This window comes from Mustela nivalis (assembly GCF_964662115.1).
Source record: "Mustela nivalis genome assembly, chromosome: 20".
NCBI lineage: Eukaryota > Metazoa > Chordata > Mammalia > Carnivora > Mustelidae > Mustela > Mustela nivalis.
This window is the reverse complement of record NC_139039.1, coordinates 7,381,208-7,404,654: the sequence shown is the minus strand read 5'-3', so window position 1 is coordinate 7,404,654 and position 23,447 is coordinate 7,381,208. Positions and strand designations below refer to the sequence as shown.

At 37.2% G+C, this 23,447-nt stretch overlaps 1 protein-coding gene across 6 annotated transcripts in view; it reads left to right on the top strand.

Annotated features, from left to right (window-relative positions):
• The window catches only part of ADAM32 (ADAM metallopeptidase domain 32), a 197,757-nt gene that overhangs the window by 82,241 nt on the left and 92,069 nt on the right, over positions 1-23,447 (top strand). For all 6 annotated transcript variants that reach the window (XR_014306696.1, XM_082715368.1, XM_082715369.1 and 3 more), the window contains exons 10-11: positions 2,319-2,400; positions 16,686-16,822. Coding sequence is in view for 5 of the 6 variants with exons in the window: in XM_082715368.1 (XP_082571494.1) it covers positions 2,319-2,400; positions 16,686-16,822 (219 nt within the window). In the remaining variant the exon portion in view is untranslated. The remainder of the gene's footprint in view (positions 1-2,318; positions 2,401-16,685; positions 16,823-23,447) is intronic.

Here is a 23,447-nt window from a genome sequence, read left to right as displayed (position 1 = left end):
GTCTTTTCATTTTCTTAATAGTATATTTTAAAAAGCAGATTTTGATGAATTCATTATTATCCTATCAATTTTTTATTTTATGAATCATGTTTTGGATGATAAATCATGTTTTGATGTTGTACCAAAAAATATGAAGGAGGACATTTTTGCATATGAATAATTATTCAACATTAATTCTTGAAAAAATTATAGTTTCTCCATTTAATTGCTTTTGCAATTTTGGGCTCTTTTTGCGCTTGGGCTCCCTCCTCAGTAGCAACAGTGATTTGACTTTATATGTAAGAGTTTATTTTTGGCCTCTTTTGTGAATAACTCACTGCCTTGATTACTATAGCTTTATAAAAATCATTTAAATCAAGTAGTATAAATTCTCCAAATGTGTTCTTTTTGAAAATTGTTTTGGTTATTCTAAGTTTTTGCCTTTCTACATAAGTGTTAGAGTCAGCTTCTCAGTTGCTTTAAAATATCTTGCTAGAATGTTGATTGGAACTGCATAGAATCTATACAGTAGTGTGGAGAGAACTGGCAGCTTAATAATACTAACTCTTCCAGTCAATGCACTTGGTATTTTCTTCTATTTACTTAGATCTTTTTACATTTCTTTCATCAATGTTCTGTAGTATACAGTTCTGTCAGTATACAGATATACCAGTGTCTATCAGGATACATATTTTTCTCACATTATGTTAGCTTTATATCCTAGTATATCATGTTTTTAGTGCTATTTTTTCTTCTTTTTTGAACACAGAATGGAAAAAATTAATTTACTTATCTTTAAATTTTTTATTCAAATGTATTTGAATTCTGCATAACATTGTAAATTTAAGGTATACAACATGTTAATAAATACATTTATATATTATATGATTGCTGTTGCAGTGGTAATAAGCACATCTATCATGTTATATAATTATCATTTTTGTGTGATTGAAATAATAAATTTCTAAGCTCTTAGCAGATTTTAAGATTATAAAACAACATTGTTATCTCCTCTATTGTATTGGATCTGTAGGTCTTACTGACTACTCATTGCATGTTCATACCCTTAAATAACATCAGCACTATTGTAAATGTTTCATTTTACTTCAGTTTCAAATATTTTATTGCTAGTATGTGAAAATCAGATTGACTTTTGTACATTGACTTTGAGACATGAAAACCTGCTGAACACACAGTGCTAGTAGCTTTTTTATATACTGTGGGATTTCCTAGATAGACAACCACGTCATCCATAAACAGAGAAAACTGTATTCCTTCTTTTCCAATCCATATACCTTTTATTTTACATTTTTGGCCTTATTTAACAGGCTAGAACCTCTAGTATGATGCTGAATACCAGTCCTTACATTTTCACATCTATTGGTAGCACTCTCTTGGATTAAGAATGAGTGTAAACAGTACTCAAAACATGGGGGAACGGGGAGCCAAAGTTGCATGTAAGAGTGAATACTTGTAAACAAGTGCTGGAAGGGTTAGGCATAAAAAATATCAGAGAGACAGAATAAAGAGAGCACTAGGAAGACAGTGCAATGTGATGCGAAGTACAGTTGAAACTGGGGGATGTTCCAATTGATAATTGAAACAAGTTCCTTTATATAGTTTGGGATGTTTGTTTTGATGGGGGTTCTAAAGATGGCAGAACACGTTTAGAGTGTCTGTATCTTAGTGGTTGAAAGTATGGCTCTGGGTTCAGATTGCCTAAATTCATATCCTTCACTAGCACTTATTAATTGTGTTACCTTGAGATAGTTACTTTTAAGTTCTCATCTGATGTATGATTTGTTCAATGGAGATAATAATATCTATTTCATTGGCTTAAATTGAGAATTAAATGGGATAATTTTTATGAAAAATCTCTGAGAATAGTGCATTATTATATGACAATTTATATGGGCCCTTACTCAAAGAAGAATTAATAATATTAAGTTATAGAGCAATGAAGTCATTCTTATGAGAAACTGGTAATAATAATAATAATAGTTTTATACAGAAGTAGAAAATGATTCCAGGGTCCTGGGATTGAGTCCCTTGTTCAGCAAGGAGTCTGCTTCTCTCTCTGCCTGCTGCTCCACTTGCTGGTGCTCTGTCTCTTTCTCTCTCTGAAAAATAAATAAATAAAATCTTAAAAAGTATATATAATATGCTTAATATCATTTAATTAAAAATGTCTTCTTAATTTGAAATAGTAAGTATGGAAAGATTGTTCCTCAGTTTGCTTCAGTCTAGGACTTTATGGGCCCCAGACAAATTATTAGCAGAAATTCTCATCTTTCAAATGTTTTTCAAAATTAATTATAAATATATACTTATTTATTTAGCTATAGAGATCATCCAGATTATGTAGGAGCAACAATTCCTGGAAAGATGTGTGTTACTCATTATTCGGCTGGAATTGCTTTGGTATGTAATTATTTAATCTTACTATTTAAAAAAATTTATACATTTAAAAATCATTCAACATTATAACAAAATTTTATACAGTTTACATTTATACTTGCATTTAGAGATTACACTTTCTAGCTGTTAAAAATTTGAAATGTGTAGAAGGAAGAATATTTTGTAGAATAAATCTGTTGCAATTCTTTTGGAAGTAGGAAGTAGAATAAAAATATCACAAATACATGTGCATTCCTTAATATAGACAATAGTACGTCATGAAAAATTATCTGTAAAAAATTTTTATAACCCAAACAGATTTTTGCTTGTAAACATAAAGTTGGAGAATTTAAAAGAAATTTAATGAGTATTTAAAAGAAACTTTTTATGTCTGTTTAAAAAATTTATAATATTTGTAAATATTTTATATATATTAGAAATAAATTATTGATATAATTAGATGCATCATTGAAAGGTAAAGTAATTGGTTGAGGAACTTTCCCATCCTGTTCATTTTTTTTAAAAAAACAAATTTAAGTACTAAAAAATTTTTTAATTACAAAATAATTTATGTTCTGCCCCATTTAAAAGTTAAATAGGAACATATAAGGAAATTTATGTAAATTTATGGCATCTCTCTACTCAGGAAGTGATGACCACTATTAATATTTTGATTAATATGTATCTTCTACATTGTGTCTTTATCTGTTACTGTGGCTCCCTCTCTATATGTTTTTGCAAAAGTGGGATTTTGCAGTCCATATATATATATTTTTAAAGATTTTTATTTATTTATTTGACAGACAGTGATCACAAGTAGGCAGAGAGGCAGGCAGAGAGAGAGGAAGGGAAGCCGACTTGCCGCTGAGCAGAGAGCCCGATGTGGGGCTTGATCCCAGGACCCTGGGATCATGACCTGAGCTGAAGGCAGAGGCTTAACCCACTGAGCCACCCAGGCGCCCTCATATTTTTGTTTCTGATACTCATAATTTTTATTACAAAATTTGTGCATGTACCTGGCAAAGTTATTTTAATTATAAGTATAAAAAGCAAAATTCGATAGTAATTCTTCCTTATCTTCTTCAGGGAGTCCTACTGAAGACTTTATAATTTCTGTTTAAACTCTTCTTGTAGCTAAATTTATTATTTAAAGTAAATGTTCTCTTCCCCCTATTTTGATTTATAAACTTTAGGCAATGTTGGTCATATTAGCTATAACATATTTAGCCCACTCTCTGTCATGTATATATTCTTATATTTTTATTATTTTAACAACATTCACATTATTATTAAAATATATTATTACATACTACTTTTAAAATACATGTAGTATATATTTATATTTAGTATATAATATATAGCATACATATATATGGTATATAATATTATATATTATTAAAATATGTTACCAAATAATATAATATATATACTATTGAAATATATGATAATTATATATCATTATACATTATTTGCATAAGTAATTTATAGTTATACATGTATAATATATACGTAATATGTAATATTACATGATCTTATTTTAATATTATATTTTATTCATATCTTTTTGTATTATATTGACTTACCTTAGGCAATGCCCATTAATTACTTAGTATGAAAAATAAATTAGAATAGTTGAACACTTCTTATATCCATTGTCAAGATTAGTAAAAAATACTATAAAAACTTTTATACTTTAAATTAATGAATAGTATTTTATAATATTGTGATATGTAAGTAATATTAATTCTTGGGTAAAGAAATATATTGTTATGCTAGTAAAGCTTTGATGGTCAGAGGAGGACCTCTTAGGCATCAGGGTCTAATGGAAATGCTTAATTAGCTCCTTACTTCTTTATCTTCTATGAGTGAAACCAACAGCCATAGAAAATTAAATATTATCTTCCTTTTCTTAGAATCCTTTCCTGTTTTTTTGGAGTAATTCTTGAGTTTTTTGTTTGTTTGGTTTCCAGTTTATTGTTTAAAATATTGTTATTTTTCTATTTGAATTGGGTATTGTATATTGAATTCAAAATAAAGAAAAATTTATGTCTTCATGGGTCTGAATGTGGGCCAGTTCAGGATTAGTTTCTAGACCAGACTTTTCTTTCAATGTTAACTATTTTTTCTGGCATCCTGTGGGTTATATCCTAAATGTACTAGGTGTTAAATTATTTTCAAAATTATTCTTTACATTCCTTTAATTACAAGAAATAATTTTCTTTTGTTTTTGACCCAATTCTTTGCCCAGTGTTCTGGGTGTAGGACTTTTTAGGCAGGAGGTCTTTCCTCCAGGAAACTCATTGCCTGCTCCTACCCTAGCAGGAAGACAAGAGGGAACTCCCAGCTATGACTGCCCATCTCTCACCTGTAGCCTTTCAGTTTGCTTTTGGGGTATTGGAGACATGAGATAGATGTGGGCCAGATATGACTGAGGAACATTTATTACACTTGAGTACAATTCAGAATGGGCTAGGTCTACCAGTGCCACAGGTCTAGATTTACCTTTATTTTTCTGGAAAGCTAGGAAGAATATTTTACTTATTTTTATTTTTAAAATTTTTAAAAAGACTTTATCTATTTACTTGACAGAGATCACAAGTAGGCACAGAGGCAGGCAGAGAAAGGAGGAAGCAGGCTCCCCGCTGAGCAGAGAGCCCGTTGTGGGACTTGATCCCAGGACCCTGGGATTATGACCTGAGCTGAAGGCAGAGGCTTTAACCCACTGAGCCACCCAGGCACCCTAGGAAGAATATTTTAGAACTACTTTACCATTCAACAAAAGGATTGAGGAAGGAATATAGGAATCTAAAATATTTTAATTTTTTGATATAGGTCTTTTTAAAAATTTTATTTCCAGTATAGTTAACAGTGTTGTATTCACTTCAGGGGTACAATATAATATTGGATAATTCTGTATATTACTCAGTGCTCAGCAAATAAGTGTACTCTTAATCCCCTTCATCTGTTTCACCTGTACCCTCCCCCCTCCTTATGGTAACCATCAGTTCTTCATAGTTAGAAGTCTAGTTTTTGTTTTGCGTCTTTCCTTCCCTTTCATTTGTTTTGTTTCTTAAATTCCATGTATGAGTGAAATCAGATGGTATTTCTCTCTGACTTATTTCACTCAGCATTATATCTTCTAGATCCATCCATCCTGTTGTTGCAAATGGCATGACTTCATTCTTTTTTTAAGTTGTTATTTAAATTCCAGTTAACATACAGTATAATATTAGTTTCAGTGTACAATTAGTGATTTTATACTTCCATACAAAACCTGGTGCTTCCTAATCCCATTACCTATTTCATCCATCCCCAAACCCACCTCCCCTCTGGTAAGCATCAGCTTGTTCTCTGCATTTGAGGGACTGTTTCTTGGTTTGCCCCCTCTCTTTTTTTACTGCTAGGCTCATTTGTTTTGTTTCTTCTGCTCATGAAATTTTGTTCTTTTATAATTTTCTTCTAATTATTGTCTTGTCTTTTTCTTTCTTTCTTTCTTTTTTTTTTTTTAAAGATTTTATTTATTTATTTATTTGACAGACAGAGATCACAAGTAGGCAGAGAGGCAGGCAGAGAGAGAGGAAGGGAAGCAGGCTCCCTGCTGAGCAGAGAGCCCTAGGATCACGACCCACTGAGTTACCTAGGTGTCCCGTCTTTTCTTTTTCATTGAAGTCCCTTTGACATATTTTTAAAGGTCAGTTTAGTGGTGATAAATTCTTTTAACTTTTGTTTGTCTGAGAAACTCTTTGTGTCCTTGAATTCTGAATGATAGCCTTGTCAGGGAGAGTATTATTGTTTGTAGTTTTCTTCTTTCAGCATTTTAAATATGTTACGCTACTACATTTTGGCCTGCAAGGTTCCTGCTGAAAAACCAGCTGATAGCATTATTAAGGGGTTTCCTTGTACATAATATTTGTTTTGCTCTTGGTACTTTTAAGATTCTCTCTTTATCTTAATCTTTGCCATTTTAATTATTATGTATTGTAGTGTGTGCTTCCTGTGGTTTATTTTCTTTGTGGCTGTCTGTGCTTCCTGGACCTGGGTTAGTGAAGGTTAGTGAAGTTTGCAGCTAGTATTTTTCCAAATAAGTTTTCTGCTCTCTTCTCTCTCTTTTATTTTGGGGATCTCTATTATGAGAGTATTAGTATGCTTGATGTTATACCAGAGATCCCTTAGCATATCCTCATTTAAACTGATAAGAACAGATATCCTCATTTAAAAAATTTGTTTTTACTTTGTTGCTGTTCAACTTGGGCACTTTCTATTACCCTGTCTTCCCAAGCATTAATTCATCTTCTGCTTTCTCTAATTTTTTTTTATCCTCTCTAGTGTATTTTTCATTTTAGTTATTCTATTCTTCAAGTGTGATTTTTTAAAAACTATTTTCTGTCTCTTTGTTGAAGTTCCAATGAGTTCATCCATTCTTCTTTCCATTCCAGTGAGCATGTTTTTATTTATTTATTTACTTACTTATTTAAGATAGAGAGAGAGAGAGAGAGTAGGAACTGGGGGGAAAGGGAAAGGGAGAAGCAGGCTCCCCAATGAACAGGGAGCCCAAAATGGGGCTCAATCCCAGGACCCTGGGTTGGTGATGTGAGCTGAGGACAGATGCTTAACTGACTGAACCACCCAGGCATCCCTCCAGTGAGGATGTTTTTGACCATTACTTTTATCTCTTTATCAGGTAGGTTGCTTATTTCTGTTTTGTTTAGCTCTTTTTCTCAGACTTTTGTCTTCTTTAGTTTCGAAAAGATTCTCTGCTGCCTCATTTTGTTTGTCTTTTTGTGTTTGTTTCTATGAATTAAGTAAAACAGCTGCTTCTCTTAGACTTGAAGAAATGATATTTTATAGGAGCACCCCTTATGTGGTCTGTGTGTGCCTGATAGCTTTGGTTGCCTTGCTGTATCTGTAATGGGTGTGGACTGGAAGTCCTGGGGCACTTCATACTGGGACTGCACTGGTACGATGGCTGAAACTGAAGTAGGCACTTGCTGGTGGGTTCTGGGGCTCTCTGTAGAGTGGATGTTGGCCTGGAATAACTCAGGATACTTTGTACATAAGTCATCTTGGTGAGATGGTTGGCACTATTGCCAGCACAGTCCAAGGATTTCCCTATGTATGCCACACTGGGGCCCCACTGTGAGGCTTTTCTGGGGGCAGCACTGGGTCTTGTGTGGGCCAGAATTCCAGGCACTGGGCTTGCTAGGGTGCCCTGACTCTGCTTTTGTCTGTGCTATCAATGTGGAAAGGGAATGTAAGCAATGGTAGTCACCTGCCCTCTGGTCCTTGAGAGTGTTCCATAGCTCCCTGGACACTTGATAGAGTTCTAGGGCTGGTTTCTTTATATTCTAGTTTTTTTTTTTAATTTTTTATTTTTTATAAACATATATTTTTATCCCCAGGGGTACAGGTCTGTGAATCACCAGGTTTACACACTTCACAGCACTCACCAAAGCACATACCCTCCCCAATGTCCATAATCCCACCCCCTTCTCCCAAACCCCCTCCCCCCAGCAACCCTCAGTTTGTTTTGTGAGATTAAGAGTCACTTATGGTTTGTCTCCCTCCCATTCCAATCTTGTTTCATTTATTCTTCTCGTACCCACTTAAGCCCCCATGTTGCATCAACACTTCCTCATATCAGGGAGATCATATGATAGTTGTCTTTCTCTGCTTGACTTATTTCACTAAGCATGATACACTCTAGTTCCATCCATGTTGTCGCAAATGGCAAGATTTCATTTCTTTTGATGGCTGCATAGTATTCCATTGTGTATATATACCACATCTTCTTGATCCATTCATCTGTTGATGGACATCTAGGTTCTTTCCATAGTTTGGCTATTGTGGACATTGCTGCTATAAACATTCGGGTGCACGTACCCCTTTGGATCACTACGTTTGTATCTTTAGGGTAAATACCCAATAGTGCAATTGCTGGGTCATAGGGCAGTTCTATTTTCAACATTTTGAGGAACCTCCATGCTGTTTTCCAGAGTGGCTGCACCAGCTTGCATTCCCACCAACAGTGTAGGAGGGTTCCCCTTTCTCCACATCCTCTTCAGCATCTGTCATTTCCTGACTTGTTGATTTTAGCCATTCTGACTGGTGTGAGGTGATCTCTCATTGTGGTTTTGATTTGTATTTCCCTGATGCCGAGTGATATGGAGCACTTTTTCATGTGTCTGTTGGCCATCTGGATGTCTTCTTTGCAGAAATGTCTGTTCATGTCCTCTGCCCATTTCTTGATTGGATTATTTGTTCTTTGGGTGTTGAGTTTGCTAAGTTCTTTATAGATTCTGGACACTAGTCCTTTATCTGATATGTTGTTTGCAAATATCTTCTCCCAGTCTGTCAGTTGTCTTTTGATTTTGTTAACTGTTCCTTTGCTGTGCAAAAGCTTTTGATCTTGATGAAATCCCAATAGTTCATTTTTGCCCTTGCTTCCTTTGCCTTTGGTGTTGTTCCTAGGAAGATGTTGCTGCAGCTGAGGTCGAAGAGGTTGCTGCCTGTGTTCTCCTCAAGGATTTTGATGGATTCCTTTCTCACATTGAGGTCCTTCATCCATTTTGAGTCTATTTTCGTGTGTGGTGTAAGGAAATGGTCCAATATCATTTTTCTGCATGTGGCTGTCCAGTTTTCCCAGCACCATTTATTGAAGAGGCTAACTTTTTTCCATTGGACATTCTTTCCTGCTTTGTTGAAGATTAATTGACTGTAGAGTTGAGGGTCTATTTCTGGGCTCTCTATTCTGTTCCATTGATCTATGTGTCTGTTTTTGTGCCAGTACCATGCTGTCTTGATGATGACAGCTTTGTAATAGAGCTTGAAGTCCGGAATTGTGATGCCACCAACTTTGGCTTTCTTTTTCAATATCCCTTTGGCTATTCGAGGTCTTTTCTGGTTCCATATAAATTTTAGAATTATTTGTTCCATTTCTTTGAAAAAGATGGATGGTACTTTGATAGGAATTGCATTAAATGTGTAGATTGCTTTAGGTAGCATAGACATTTTCACAATATTTATTCTTCCAATCCAGGAGCATGGAACATTTTTCCATTTCTTTGTGTCTTCCTCAATTTCTTTCATGAGTACTTTATAGTTTTCTGAGTATAGATTCTGTCCCTCTTTGGTTAGGTTTATTCCTAGGTATCTTATGGTTTTGGATGCAATTGTAAATGGGATTGACTCCTTAATTTCTCTTTCTTCTGTCTTGGTGTTGGTGTAGAGAAATTTAACTGATTTCTGTGCATTGATTTTATACCCTGACACTTTACTGAATTCCTGTATAATTTCTAGCAATTTTGGAGTGGAGTCTTTTGGGTGTTCCACATATAGTATCATATCATCTGCGAAGAGTGATAATTTGACTTCTTCTCTGCCGATTTGCATGCCTTTAATTTCCTTTTGTTGTCTGATTGCTGAGGCTAGGACCTCTAGTACTATGTTGAATAGCAGTGGTGATAATGACATCCCTGCTGTGTTCCTGACCTTAGTGGAAAAGCTTTCAGTTTTTCTCCATTGAGAATGATATTTGCGGTGGGTTTTTCATAGATGGCTTTGATGATATTGAGGTATGTGCCCTCTATCCCTACACTTTGAAGAGTTTTGATCAGGAAGGGATGCTGTACTTTGTCAAATGCTTTTTCAGCATCTATTGAGAGTATCATATGGTTCTTGTTCTTTCTTTTATTGATGGGTTGTATCACATTGACTGATTTGCGGATGTTGAACCAACCTTGCAGCCCTGGAATAAATCCCACTTGGTCGTGGTGAATAATCCTTTTAATGTACTGTTGAATCCTATTGGCTAGTATTTTGTTGAGTATTTTCGCATCTGTGTTCATCAAGGATATTGGTCTATAGCTCTCTTTTTTGATGGGATCCTTGTCTGGTTTTGGGATCAAGGTGATGCTGGCCTCATAAAATGAGTTTGGAAGTTTTCCTTCCATTTCTATTTTTTGGAACAGTTTCAGGAGAATAGGAATTAGTTCTTCTTTAAATGTTTGGTAGAATTCCCCCGGGAAGCCGTCTGGCCCTGGGCTTTTGTTTGTTTGGAGATTTTTAATGACTGTTTCAATCTCCTTACTGGTTATGGGTCTGTTCAGGCTTTCTATTTCTTCCTGGTTCAGTTGTGGTAGTTTATATGTTTCTAGGAATGCATCCATTTCTTCCAGATTGTCAAATTTGTTGGCGTAGAGTTGCTCATAGTATGTTCTTATAATAGTTTGTATTTCTTTGGTGTTAGTTGTGATCTCTCCTCTTTCATTCATGATTTTATTTATTTGGGTCCTTTCTCTTTTCTTTTTGATACGTCTGGCCAGGGGTTTATCAATTTTATTAATTTTTTCAAAGAACGAGCTCCTAGTTTCGTTGATTTGCTCTATTGTCTTTTTGGTTTCCATTTCATTGATTTCTGCTCTGATCTTTATGATTTCTCTTCTCCTGCTTGGCTTAGGGTTTCTTTCTTGTTCTTTCTCCAGCTCCTTTAGGTGTAGGGTTAGGTTCTGTACCTGAGACCTTTCTTGTTTCTTGAGAAAGGATTGTACCACTATATATTTTCCTCTCAGGACTGCCTTTGTTGTGTCCCACAGATTTTGAACCGTTGTATTTTCATTATCATTTGTTTCCATGATTTTTTTCAATTCTTCTTTAATTTCCCGGTTGACCCATTCATTCTTTAGCAGGATGCTGTTTAGTCTCCATGTATTTTGGTTCTTTTCAAACTTCCTTTTGTGGTTGAGTTCTAGCTTTAGAGCATTGTGGTCTGAAAATATGCAGGGAATGATCCCAATCTTTTGATACCGGTTGAGTCCTGATTTAGGACCGAGGATGTGATCTATTCTGGAGAATGTTCCATGTGCACTAGAGAAGAATGTGTATTCTGTTGCTTTGGGATGAAATGTTCTGAATATATCTGTGATGTCCATCTGGTCCATTGTGTCGTTTAAGGCCTTTATTTCCTTGCTGATCTTTTGCTTGGATGATCTGTCCATTTCAGTGAGGGGAGTGTTAAAGTCCCCTACTATTATTGTATTATTGTTGATGTGTTTCTTTGATTTTGTTATTAATTGGTTTATATAGTTGGCTGCTCCCACGTTGGGGGCATAGATATTTAAAATTGTAAATCTTCTTGTTGGACAGACCCTTTGAGTATGATATAGTGTCCTTCCTAATCTCTTATTATAGTTTTGGCTTAAAATCTAATTGATCTGATAAAAGGATTGCCACTCCTGCTTTCTTCTGATGTCCATTAGCATGGTAAATTATTTTCCACTCCCTCACTTTAAATCTGGAGGTGTCTTCGGGCTTAAAATGAGTTTCTTGGAGGCAACATATAGATGGGCTTTGTTTTTTTATCCATTCTGATACCCTGTGTCTTTTGACAGGGGCATTTAGCCCATTCACATTCAGGGTAACTATTGAGAGATATGAATTTAGTGCCATTGTATTGCCTGTAATGTGACTGTACTGTATATGGTCTCTGTTCCTTTCTGATCTACCACTTGTAGGCTCTCTCTTTGCTTAGAGGATCCCTTTCAATATTTCCTATAGAGCTGGTTTGGTGTTTGCAAATTCTTTCAGTTTTTGTTTGTCCTCGAAGCTTTTAATCTCTCCTTCTATTTTCAATGATCGCCTAGCTGGATATAGTATTCTTGGCTGCATGTTTTTCTTATTTAGTGCTCTGAAAATATCATGCCAGCTCTTTCTGGCCTGCCAGGTCTCTGTGGATAAGTCTGCTGCCAATCTAATATTTTTACCATTGTATGTTACAGACTTCTTTTCCCGGGCTGCTTTCAGGATTTTCTCTTTGTCACTGAGACTTGTAAATTTTACTATTAGGTGACGGGGTGTGGGCCTATTCTTATTGATTTTGAGGGCCGTTCTCTGAACCTCCTGAATTTTGATGCTCGTTCCCTTTGCCATATTGGGGAAATTCTCCCCAATAATTCTCTCCAGTATACCTTCTGCTCCCCTCTCTCTTTCTTCTTCTGGAGTCCCAATTATTCTAATGTTGTTTCGTCTTATGGTGTCACTTATCTCTCGAATTCTCCCCTCGTGGTCCAGTAGCTGTTTGTCCCTCTTTTGCTCAGCTTCTTTATTCTCTGTCATTTGGTCTTGTTTATCACTAATTCTTTCTTCTGCCTCATTTATCCTAGCAGTGAGAGCCTCTATTTTTGATTTCACCTCATTAATAGCTTTTTTGATTTCAACTTGTTTAGATTTTAGTTCTTTTATTTCTCCAGAAAGGGTTTTTATATCTCTCGAGAGGGTTTCTCTCATATCTTCCATGCCTTTTTTGAGCCCAGCTAGAACCTTGAGAATTGTCATTCTGAACTCTAGATCTGACATATTACCATTGTCTGTATTGATTAGGTCCCTAGCCTTTGGTACTGCCTGTTTTTTTTTTTGTGTGTTGAATTTTTCCGTCTTGTCATTTTGTCCAGATAAGAGTATATGAAGGAGCAAGTAAAATACCAAAAGAGTGGCAACAACCCCAGGAAAATATGCTTTAACCAAATTAGAAGAGATCCCAAATCGTGAGGGGGGAGAAAGGGGATAAAAAGAGGTTCAAAAAGGAAGAAAGAAAAAAAAAGAATAAAGAAAAGAAAAGAATTAAAAAAAAGAAAACAAATAAAGAAAAATATAAAAAAGAAAATATATATATATTAGATAAACTAGTTAAAAAACGTTAAAAAAGAAAAAGGTAAATGTTAAAAAAAATTTTTACCAGAAGGCGAGAAAAAAAACAAAAAATGAAAAAGAAAAAAATTAAATTAACTGCAAGACTAAAAAAAATCACAGGGAATAAGCCATGAGTTCCGTGCTTTGCTTTCTCCTCCTCTGGAATTCTGCTGCTCTCCTTGGTATTGAAACGGCACTCCTTGGTAGGTGAACTTGGTCTTGGCTGGATTTCTTGTTGATCTTCTGGGGGAGTGGCCTGTTGTAGTGATTTTCAAGTGTCTTTGCCCTAGCTGGAATTGCACCGCCCTTAACTGGAGCCGGGGTGAGTAATCCGCTCGGGTTTGCTTTCAGGAGCTTTTGTTCCCTGAGCACTTTCCGTAGAGTTCCGGAGGACGGGAATACAAATGGCGGCCTCCTGGTCTCCGGCCCGGAGGAGCCGAGAGCCCAGGACCCCACTCCTCAGTGCGCCCTCAGAGAACAGCGCCCAGTTACTCCCGTCTGCCTGACCTCTGGCCGCGCTCCAAGCTCATCGAGCCTGCAACCGGTTCAAGGTAACACCGAGCTGTGATCTTACTGTCGGCTCCGTCTCTGTAGCCGGCTTTCCCGTTCCATTTCCCGCAAGCTTGCGACACTCAGACACCCCCGATCCTTCTGTGACCCTGCGGGACCTGAGACCACGCTGACCCCGCGTGGGCTTCGCCCCGGTTTAGCCTCTGGAGCTATGTCCCTCAGCGGAACAGACTTTTAAAAGTCCTGATTTTGTGCGCCGTTGCTCCGCCGCTTGCCGGGAGCCGGCCCCTCCCCCCGGGGTCTATCTTCCCGTCGCTTTGGATTCACTTCTCCGCCGGTCCTACCTTTCAGAAAGTGGTTGTTTTTCTGTTTCCAGAATTGCTGTTCTTCTCTTCGATCTGCCGATTGATTTTCAGGTGTTTGCAATCTTTAGATAAGCTACCTAGCTGATCTCCGGCTAGCTGAAGTAGTCTCAGCCTGCTACTTCTCCGCCATCTTGACTCCTCCTCTGTATTCTAGTTTTTATAATGGCTCTGTGGCACTTTTGTCCTCCCTGTATCCCAGAGTGTCCAGGACTGGTGTTGGCTAGGGGCCCTGAGTTGGGTAAGGGGGTAGGCTGGCTAAAGTGCCTGAATTTTGCTCCCATCTGTGCTATCAAGTCAACAGGATAATGTAGTTGTGTCAGCCTCTCTGATTCCTCCTCACTTGGTGGAGGGTCAGTTCCTTTGTATTCTTGTTTCCCTCTTAAATTCTGGCTTTTAAAATGGGATCTGCTCACAGTCCCTCAGTGCTATAGCCTCTAGCCTATAGAATCAGGGCTGGTGTTCCCGTCATTTTTGTGTCTCCTTATCTCCTTCATTTCTCTATGTGTTTCCTCTATCCTGTGTTGTCCAGAAGTTGTTTAATGTGCCTTAGTTCTTTTTCAGGAGGAATTGCTCTATAGGTAGGAATAGATTGCATATGTCTTTGGAAAAGATGAGTTCAGGGTCTACCTAGGTTGCCATCTAGGAGCCTCCGTTGGTATATCTGCATTTGAGTAAGTGGTCTCCTCTTCCAGACTTTACTGATTTGCTTTTGCAGAGATAGTTCATTATCAGTCAGCGCAGTTTGGGTTTCAAGACATGACCACTGGTAATGCCCTGGGGAAGGTGAAGCATGCTCTCAGGGTCTATTTTTAGGTGAGTTTACTGCCTGAGCTCTGGGGTTGGGGATGGAATTGCTGCTAGCTGGTAACTGTTGGATAGGATGGCTGGCTTGGTTCCCTTCCCAAGTAAGGGTGTGGGAGATGCTCAGCACTTGTCTGGGTTCATTCATCAGGCTTCCTAGATGGGTAGGATAGGTACTTACTCAGCAGGAGATGGACTATGATTTAGCTTCCCTGACATGGCAGGATAGCAGAATGTACCCCAAATCCTGTATGGCCCATTGTTTGGGGACACAAAATAGGCAATATCGTACACTGAATTCTTGGCTAGATAGGACAGTGGTTTTGTTCTGAAGATGGGGAAAGCCATGGGCTGTGCTCTCCATTCATGTATCACTATGGGGCTATGCAGTTTCCCATGTACACTGGTTAGGTTCTCTGGTCTAGGCTGGCTGAAGTCAGTATTTAGCAATGGGCAGGACTGCAGATTAGTTTCTCTGCAAAAGTAGAGAATGAGAATTAGATGGCTTGTTGGTCTTGACTCAAACTGACCTATACCCTAAGTTCCACAGTCAAATGGCGCCATTGGTTTTGCCTTGTCGCTATTCACTGCTGCCTGTCATTCTCTCTGTTCAAGAGATGCTGAGCTACACAGCTATCCGAGGTACCAGCTAGGTTTTCTGTTCAGTTAGGGCCAAGAGCTACATTCAGCAGTCAGTAAGACTGAAAATTAAATCCCATTCTTGGACAGAGCAGGAGAGACTTTTCTAAGCAGCCTCTTAGGTATTTGCAGTTAAGCTTATGGTTGGGCAGGGCCAGGAGCTACATGCAGCCATGGAAGAGGTATGAATCATCTTCCCTGTCTGGGAAGAACTGACTTTAAGCCCAGGAAGGCTATCTGTGGTCTTAGGCTGACATGTACCCCAAGTTCCTGGCTGAAAGTTACCACTGGTTTTGCTCTGTGGACAATAGCTATTCCTACTGTACACTCCACTTGAATATTGCTGAGCTATGCAGCTTCTAGGTATTATGACCTGATTTCTGGTCAGGTGGCACCAGAAGGTGAACTCAACATTGGGAGGGTTATGATTGAACTCCCTACCTGGGTGGGGTTAGGGGACAGACCCGTCTTCAACGGCAAGGCTCTTTGATGACCTGAATCAGGAAGATCTACTGTTCAGTTGCTCGTTCACAGCTTTCCCTTTATATTTCTCATAATATGTAACCTCTAGTACTATTAACAATCCAGTTGAACCGTAAATTTTTACTAGCGCTTGTCACTGGAGCAGTGAAGTGCCCTGATTTTCCTCACAACCTGTCCTCACCTGTTCTTTATTTGATGCCAGATTTGGTCATAACTGGAGAGATCATGATGTTATTGCTCATCATGAATTACCAGTATCACATTTCTCCTTGGCATGGAAGTTATCTCTGCACTTGTTAAATATGTGAGTGCTATTATACAGGAAAGCTACCTTGAGAGTCTTTCTGTTGTTTCTCCTGATGTGAGTTATGGAGTCATGGAGAATCCCATTAGGAAACTGATAGCACACTTGAACTGAGTAATCTGGTTTTGTGGCCATTTCATGTGCTGGGAAGCAGAATATCATGTGGACTATTCTAAATGTATATAAGAGCTATTTTAAGAAACTAGATAAATTGAAGATCATGGTCCATGTAGCCAAAAGATATAATGAAAAACAGCTCTTTTATATTGTTGTGATAGGTACTTAGGAATTATATTAGGTATTTTGTTGTTAAATCATGATCAATCTTGGCATAGACTCAATTTGCTTATTTCTCAATAAAATTTCATAAGAAGAACTTAGCTTTTCACCTGTTTAAAGAGCTGTATTTTCTTTCCTTAAGTATTTGATAAAATAATAAATAAGTTCAAAATTAGAAAATTATCACTTTTTATCACCTTTGAATGATTTGTCTTTCATTTGAAATTTTGTTTTTGTTAATGTAGTACCCCAAGGAGATAACTTTGGAGGCATTTTCCATTATTGTTGCGCAGATGCTCGGACTAAGTCTGGGAATGAAATATGATGACACAAAGAAATGTCACTGTTCAGGAGCAATTTGCATAATGAATCCAGAAGCTATGTAAGTTTATTTAAAAGTAAGATTTATTGGTTATGTTTATCTTGTTTTAAATATTTGAAGCGAAAAATTTAGTGTTTAATTATAGCACCAATTAGCTGTAAATGGACCAAGTACTACAAAATATAAACCTGAAATTTTAAGTGTAAGAGAGTTGGAAAGAGATATACCATTAAGAACAAAGATAACAAACCTAATTGCAAAAATACATTAGCAAGGGAATGAGACTGTATTTTGTGAAATCTCATAGTGAGGATTGTTAAAAACATATCAGAATAGAGTGGCAGGATGGATAAAAAAACATGACCCATGTGTATGCCGCCTACAACAGAAAAAACACACACACAATCTGAAAGTGAAGGTTTGGAGAGAGAGATTATATGCAAATGGAAGCTAAAATAGTCTGGAGTAGCAACAGCTCTATCAGAAAAAATAGACTTTTTTTTAAGACAACAAAAGTATTTATTGCAGGAAATGTCAGAACTTTGTTGAACTTCATTACAAATAATTTTTTTTAAGTTTTATTTTTATTTTGATTTGTTTTTGTTGCATTAAAAATTTTTTTTTAGGTGGTTAACATACACTGCATACTGGTTTTTGGAGTGATTCATCACTTAGGTGCAGCACTCAGTGCTCATCATTCACAATTGTTCTCCTTAATACCAATCACCCATTTAACCCATCCTCCACTCATCTCACTCCATCAACCCTCAGTTTGTTCTCTATTGTTAAGAGTCTCTTACAGCTTGTTTTCCTCTCTCTCTTTTTTCTTTTCCCTATTCCCATATGTTCATCTGTTTTCTTTGTTAAATTCAACATATATGTGAGGTCATAGGGTATTTGCTTTTCTCTGACTGTCTTATTTTACTTAGCATAATACACTCCAGCTACATCCAAGTGATTGCAAATGGCAAGATTATATTCTTTTTGTTGGATGAGTAATATTTCATTGTATATATACACATTCATTTCCTTTATCCATTCAACAGTTTATGGACATTTGGGCTTTCTCCATAGTTTGGCTATTGTTGATAATGCTGCTATAAATTTCGAGGTACATGTATCTTTTTGAATCACTATTTTTGTATCCTTTTGATAAATACCTAGAAATGGAATTGCTGGGACATAGAGTAGCTCTATTTTTAACATTTGGACAAAGGTCCATACTGTTCTCCAGAGTGGCTGTACCAGTTTGCATTCCCACCAGAAGGGTAAGAGGGTTCCCCTTTCTCTGCATCCTGGCCAACACCTGTGGTTTTAGCCATTCTGACAGGTTTGAGATGGTATCTCATAATGTTTTTTTTTTTTTTTTTAAAGATTTTATTTATTTACTTGAGAGAGACAGTGAGAGAGAGCATGAATGAGGAGAAGGTCAGAGAGAGAAGCAGACTCCCCATGGAGCTGGGAGTCCGATGCGGGACTCTATCCTGGGACTCCAGGATCATGACCTGAGCCGAAGGCAGTCGTCCAACCAACTGAGCCACCCAGGCATCCCTCTCATAATGGTTTTAATTTTTATTTTGATAATGATGAGTGGTGTTGAGCATTTTTTCATCTGTCTGTTAGCCATATGGATGTCTTTTTTGGAACAGTGTCAGTTCATGTCTTCTGCCCATTTCTTAGCTGGGTTATTTATTTTTTAGGTATTGACTTTGATAAGTAAAGTCTTTATACATTTTGAATACTAACCCTTTATCAGATATGTCATTTGCAAATATCTTCTCTCATTCCATATGTTATCTTTTAGTTTTGTTGATTGCTTGCTTTGCTGTGCAGAGGCTTTTTACTTGAAGTCCTGATAGTTCATTTTTTGTTTTGTTTCCCTTGCCTGTAGTGAATGTCTATTAAGAAGTTGCTATGGCCCACGTCAAAGACATTTCTGCCTTCCTCTAGGATTTTCATGGTTTCCATTCTCACATTAAGGTCTTTAGCCCATTTTGAATTTATTTTTGGGTATGGTGTAAGAAAGTAGTACAGTTTCATTCTTTTGCGTGTTGTTGTTCAGTTTTCCCAATGTCATTTGTTGAAGAGACTGTCTTTTTTCTATTGGATGTTCTTTCTTGCTTTGTTGAGGATTAGTTGACCATATAGTTTTGGGTCCACTTCTGGGTTCTCTATGGTGTTCCATTCATCTGTATGTCTATTTTTATGCCAGTACCATACTGTGCTGATGACTACAGCTTTGTAATATAGCTTGAAATCTGGAATCGTGATGCCTCCAGTTTTGTTTTCTTTTTTAGAACTGCTTTGGCTATTTGGGGTCTTTTGTAGTTCCATACAAATTTCAAGATTGTTTGTTCTATTTCTGTGAAAAATGCTGGTGGTATTTTGATAGCGATTGCATTAAATGTGTATATTGCTTTGGGTGGTATAGACATTTTAACAATGTTTATTCTTCTAATCCAAGAGCATTGAATGTTTTTCCATTTCTTTGTGTCCTCCTCAATTTCTTTCGAAGTGTTTCTATAGTTTTGAGAGTAGAGATCTTTTGCTTCTTCTTTTTTAAAAAAGAGTTATTTGAGAGAGAGAGGGAGAGAACACACATGTGGCGGGAGATGTGGAGGGAGAGAATCTTCAAGCACACACCTCCCCCCCCCACCACCCCATAAGCACAGAGCCCGACACAGGGCTGGGTCTAACAGCCTATAGGATCATGACTTGATCTATAGTCAAGAGTTGACTAACTTAACCAACTGAGCCACTTAGGTACCCCTAAGTGGATGCTTAACCAACTGAGCCACTCAGGTACCCCTAGATCTTTTCCTTCTTTAGTTAGATTTATTCCTAGTTGTCTTACTGTTTTCAGTGTAACAGCAAATAGGATTGATCCTTTGATTTCTCTTTCTTCTCCTTCATTATTGATGTATAGAAATGCAACAGATTTCTGCACATTGATTTTATGTCCTGCAACTTTGCTGAATTCATGGATAGGTTCTGGTAATATTTTCATGGCATCCTTTGTGTTTTCTACATAGAGCACCATGTCATCTGTGAGGAGTGAAAGTTTGACTTCTTCCTTGCCAATTTGGATGGCTTTTTTTTCTTTTTGTTGTATGATTGCTGAGGCTAAGAATTTCAGTATATGTTAAATAATAATGGTGAGAGTAAACATCTTTGTCTTGTTCCTGGCCTCTCAGTTTTTCTCCATTGAGGAAAAAATTAACTGTTGGTTTTTCTTATATTGTGTTTATGATGTTGAGATATGTTCCATCTATCCCTGCTTTGTTGAGGGTTTTTATCATGAAAGGATTTTGTATTTTTTTCAAATGCCCTTTTTGCATCTATTGAGAGCATCATATGGTTCCTAACCTTTCTCTTATTAATGTGGTGTATCACACTGATTGATTTGTGGGTGTTAAACCACCCCTGCAGCCAAGGGAAAAAAAAATCTCATTTGGTTATGGTGAAAAATCCTTTAATGTAATGTTGAATTTGCTTTGTTAGTATTTTATTGAGAACCTATGCTTCTGTATTCATCAGGGTTATTGGCCATTATTAATTCTCATTTTTAGTGGGCCTCTGTCTAGTTTTGGAATCAAGGTAATGCAGGCTTTGTAGAATGAGTTTGGAAGATTTCCTTCCATTTCAGTTTTTTGGAACAGTTTCAGAAGAGTAGGTATTAGCTCTTTACATGTCTAGTAGAATTCTCCTGGGAAACCATCTGGGTAGGACTTTGTTTGTTGGTAGATTTTTGATTACTGATTCAATTTCTTGGCTGGTTTTGGATCTGTTCAAATTTTTTATTTCTTCCTGGTTCAGTTTTGGTAGTTTGTAAGTTTCTATTAATTTGTCCATTGCTCTCAGGTTGCCCAGTTTGTTGGTATATAATTTTTTTTAAAGTATTCTCTTATAATTGTTTTTATTTCTGCAGTGTTGGCTGGGATATTTACTCTTTCATTCATGATTTTTAAAATTTGGGTCCTTTCTCTTTTCTGCTTCATAATTCTGGCTAGGGGTTTAGCAGTCTTGCTAATCTTTCAAAGAACCAGCTCTTGGTTTCATTGATCTACTATTCTACTGTTTTTCTGCTTTCTATATCATTGATTTCTGCTCTAATCTTTATTTTCCCTCTCCTCCTGGATTTAGGCTTTATTTTCCGTTTCTTTTTTGGCTCTTGTAGGTGTAAATTTACGTTGTGTATTTGACTTCTCTTGCTTCTTGAAAAAGGCCTGTATTACTATACTTCCCTCTGGACCAGCTTTGGTGCATCCCAAAGGTTTTAGACTGTCATGTTTTAATTTTCATTTGCTTCCATGTATTTGTTAAGTACTTCTTTAATTTTCTGGTTGACCCATTCATTCTTTGATTGGATGTTCTTTAACTTCCATGTATTTGTGGTCCTTCTACATTTTTTCTTGTGGTTAACTTCGAGTTTCATAGCACTGTGGTCTGAAAATATGCATAGTATGATCTCAGTCTTTTTGTACTTGTTGAGGGCTGAATTGTGACCCAGTATGTGATCTGTTCTGGAGAATGTTCCATGTACACTCAAAAAGAATGTGTATTCTACTGCTTTACGATGAAATGCTCTGAATATATGTTAAGTCCATCTGGTTCAGTGAGTCATTTAAAGCTCTTATTTCCAATTACTGATCTGTCCATTGCTGTGAGTGAGGTGTTAAATTCCCCTAGTCATATCATATTATTATCAATAACTTTAAATTTGTTATTAATTGATTTATATAGCTGGCTGCTCCCGTGCCGGGGGCATATATATTTACAGTTGTTAGATTTTCTTGTTGGATATACCCTTTTATTATGATATAGTGTCCTTCTTCATCTCTTTAGTACAATCTTTGGCTTAAAATCTAGTTTGTCTGATATAAGGATTGCCACTAGTGTGGCAGTATACCTTTTACCAAGTGTATTCCAGGAAGGAAAACAATTTCTCTCAGTGCACCTTGGAGATTCCTACACCACTTTGTGTGCTCTCTGGCCACCGTCCTCTTCCTCCCCAGAAGCACACGCCACAGTTTCAATCTGGCAAAAGTGTTGCATTTCCAAAACCTGAGAGATTGCGCTCCACACTGTTTGCAGAAAAACCTGCCACACTAGTTCCCTGGCTCCTTGGCCTCTGGTCCCTAGAAGTCTTCTTGTGTGAACCCAAGGCCGCACTCTCTCCCTTTCTCTCCCTGTGGAAAGAATTCCCTCCCCTCCTCAGCAGAGCACTTTTTCTCTCCCACAGTTCACTTCCACACACCTTGCAGCTGCCATGCTATTTCCCTCCAGCTGTTGAGATCCTTCTTCGAATCCTCAGATGGATTTCCTGGGTGTTCCAAGTCATCTGACATCAATACAGCTCTATTCAAGGGACAAGGAAAGTCAGGGTCCCCCTATTTCTCCACCATCTTAAATATTAACCTCTTCCTGGCTTTCTTTTGATGTCCATTAGCATGATGTATGATTCTCCAGCTCCCATTTTTAATCTGCTGGTGTCTAAAATGTGTCTCTTACAGGTAGCAAGCATATAGATGGATTTTGCTTTTTTTTTTTTTTTTTAAATACATTCTGATACCCTATGTTTTTTGACTGGAACATTTATTCCATTTGCATTCAAAGTGATTACTGAAAGATTTGAATTTTGTGCCATTGTGTTACCTATAGAGTTGATGTTTCTGGTGATGTTCTCTGGTCCTTTTTTGTCTTTGTTGCTTTGGTCTTTTTTTCCCTACTCCAAGGTCCCCCTTAATATTGCTTGCAGGGCTGGTTTAGTGGTCATGAACTCCTTTAGTTTTTGTTTTTCTGAGAAACTCTTTATCTCTCCCTTCTATTTTGAATGACAGCCTTGCTGGATAAAGTAGTCTTGGTTGCATATTTTTCCCATTCAGCACAGAGTATATCTTGCCAGTTTCTAGTTCAAACATCTTAATTATATCTGGATTCATATATCTGACCATGCGTGCTTCTTTCTGTTGTTTCTTTTGAGATGAATTTCTCCATCTTTTCATTTTGTCCAGAAAAGAAAAGTAGAAAAACAACAACAACAACAAAAGTAGATCCTGGGTGTGTCTTGGTCTGCTTGTTAAAAGAAGTCCCATCTAAAAGTAAATAAATAAACAAACAAGCAAACAAACAAAAAATATAAAATATAAATAAAAATTAAAAAGGAATTAAAAATGAAAAATGAAAAACTAATAATACAAAATAAAAGTAAAAAGGAAGCTAGATCCTGTTTCCCTTAGAGCTGAAGCTTTGTAACACTCTAAGATCAGTAAACTTGGTGTGTGCAAGATGTTTGTTTGTGCTGGTCTTCTGGGGAGGGACCCTGTTGCCCTGTTTCTCAGGTGGACTTGCCCTAGTGGAGATGTGTCTCTAGGGGGCTAGGGGTGGGGGTGGTGGTGCAGGGCTCTGGCCTCCACTAGGTGGCTCTGTTTTGCTCCCAGAAGTCTTTCAGTGTTGATGGGCAGAATGAAAATGGCAGAGCCTCACCCCCTCAAACCCTGTCTTCTAGAACTAGTGCTGAGGGTTTATGCCTCCAACTCCCCAGGAAGCCCTCCAGAAGAATAATCATTCATGTTCCCAGCTGCCTTCAGATCCCTGCTTTCACCTTACCTGTGTCTGAACTGTTTTATTTCTGGAGCGTGACTGGGTTTCAAAACTCCAAATTATAGGGACTCCCCTGGTGTGG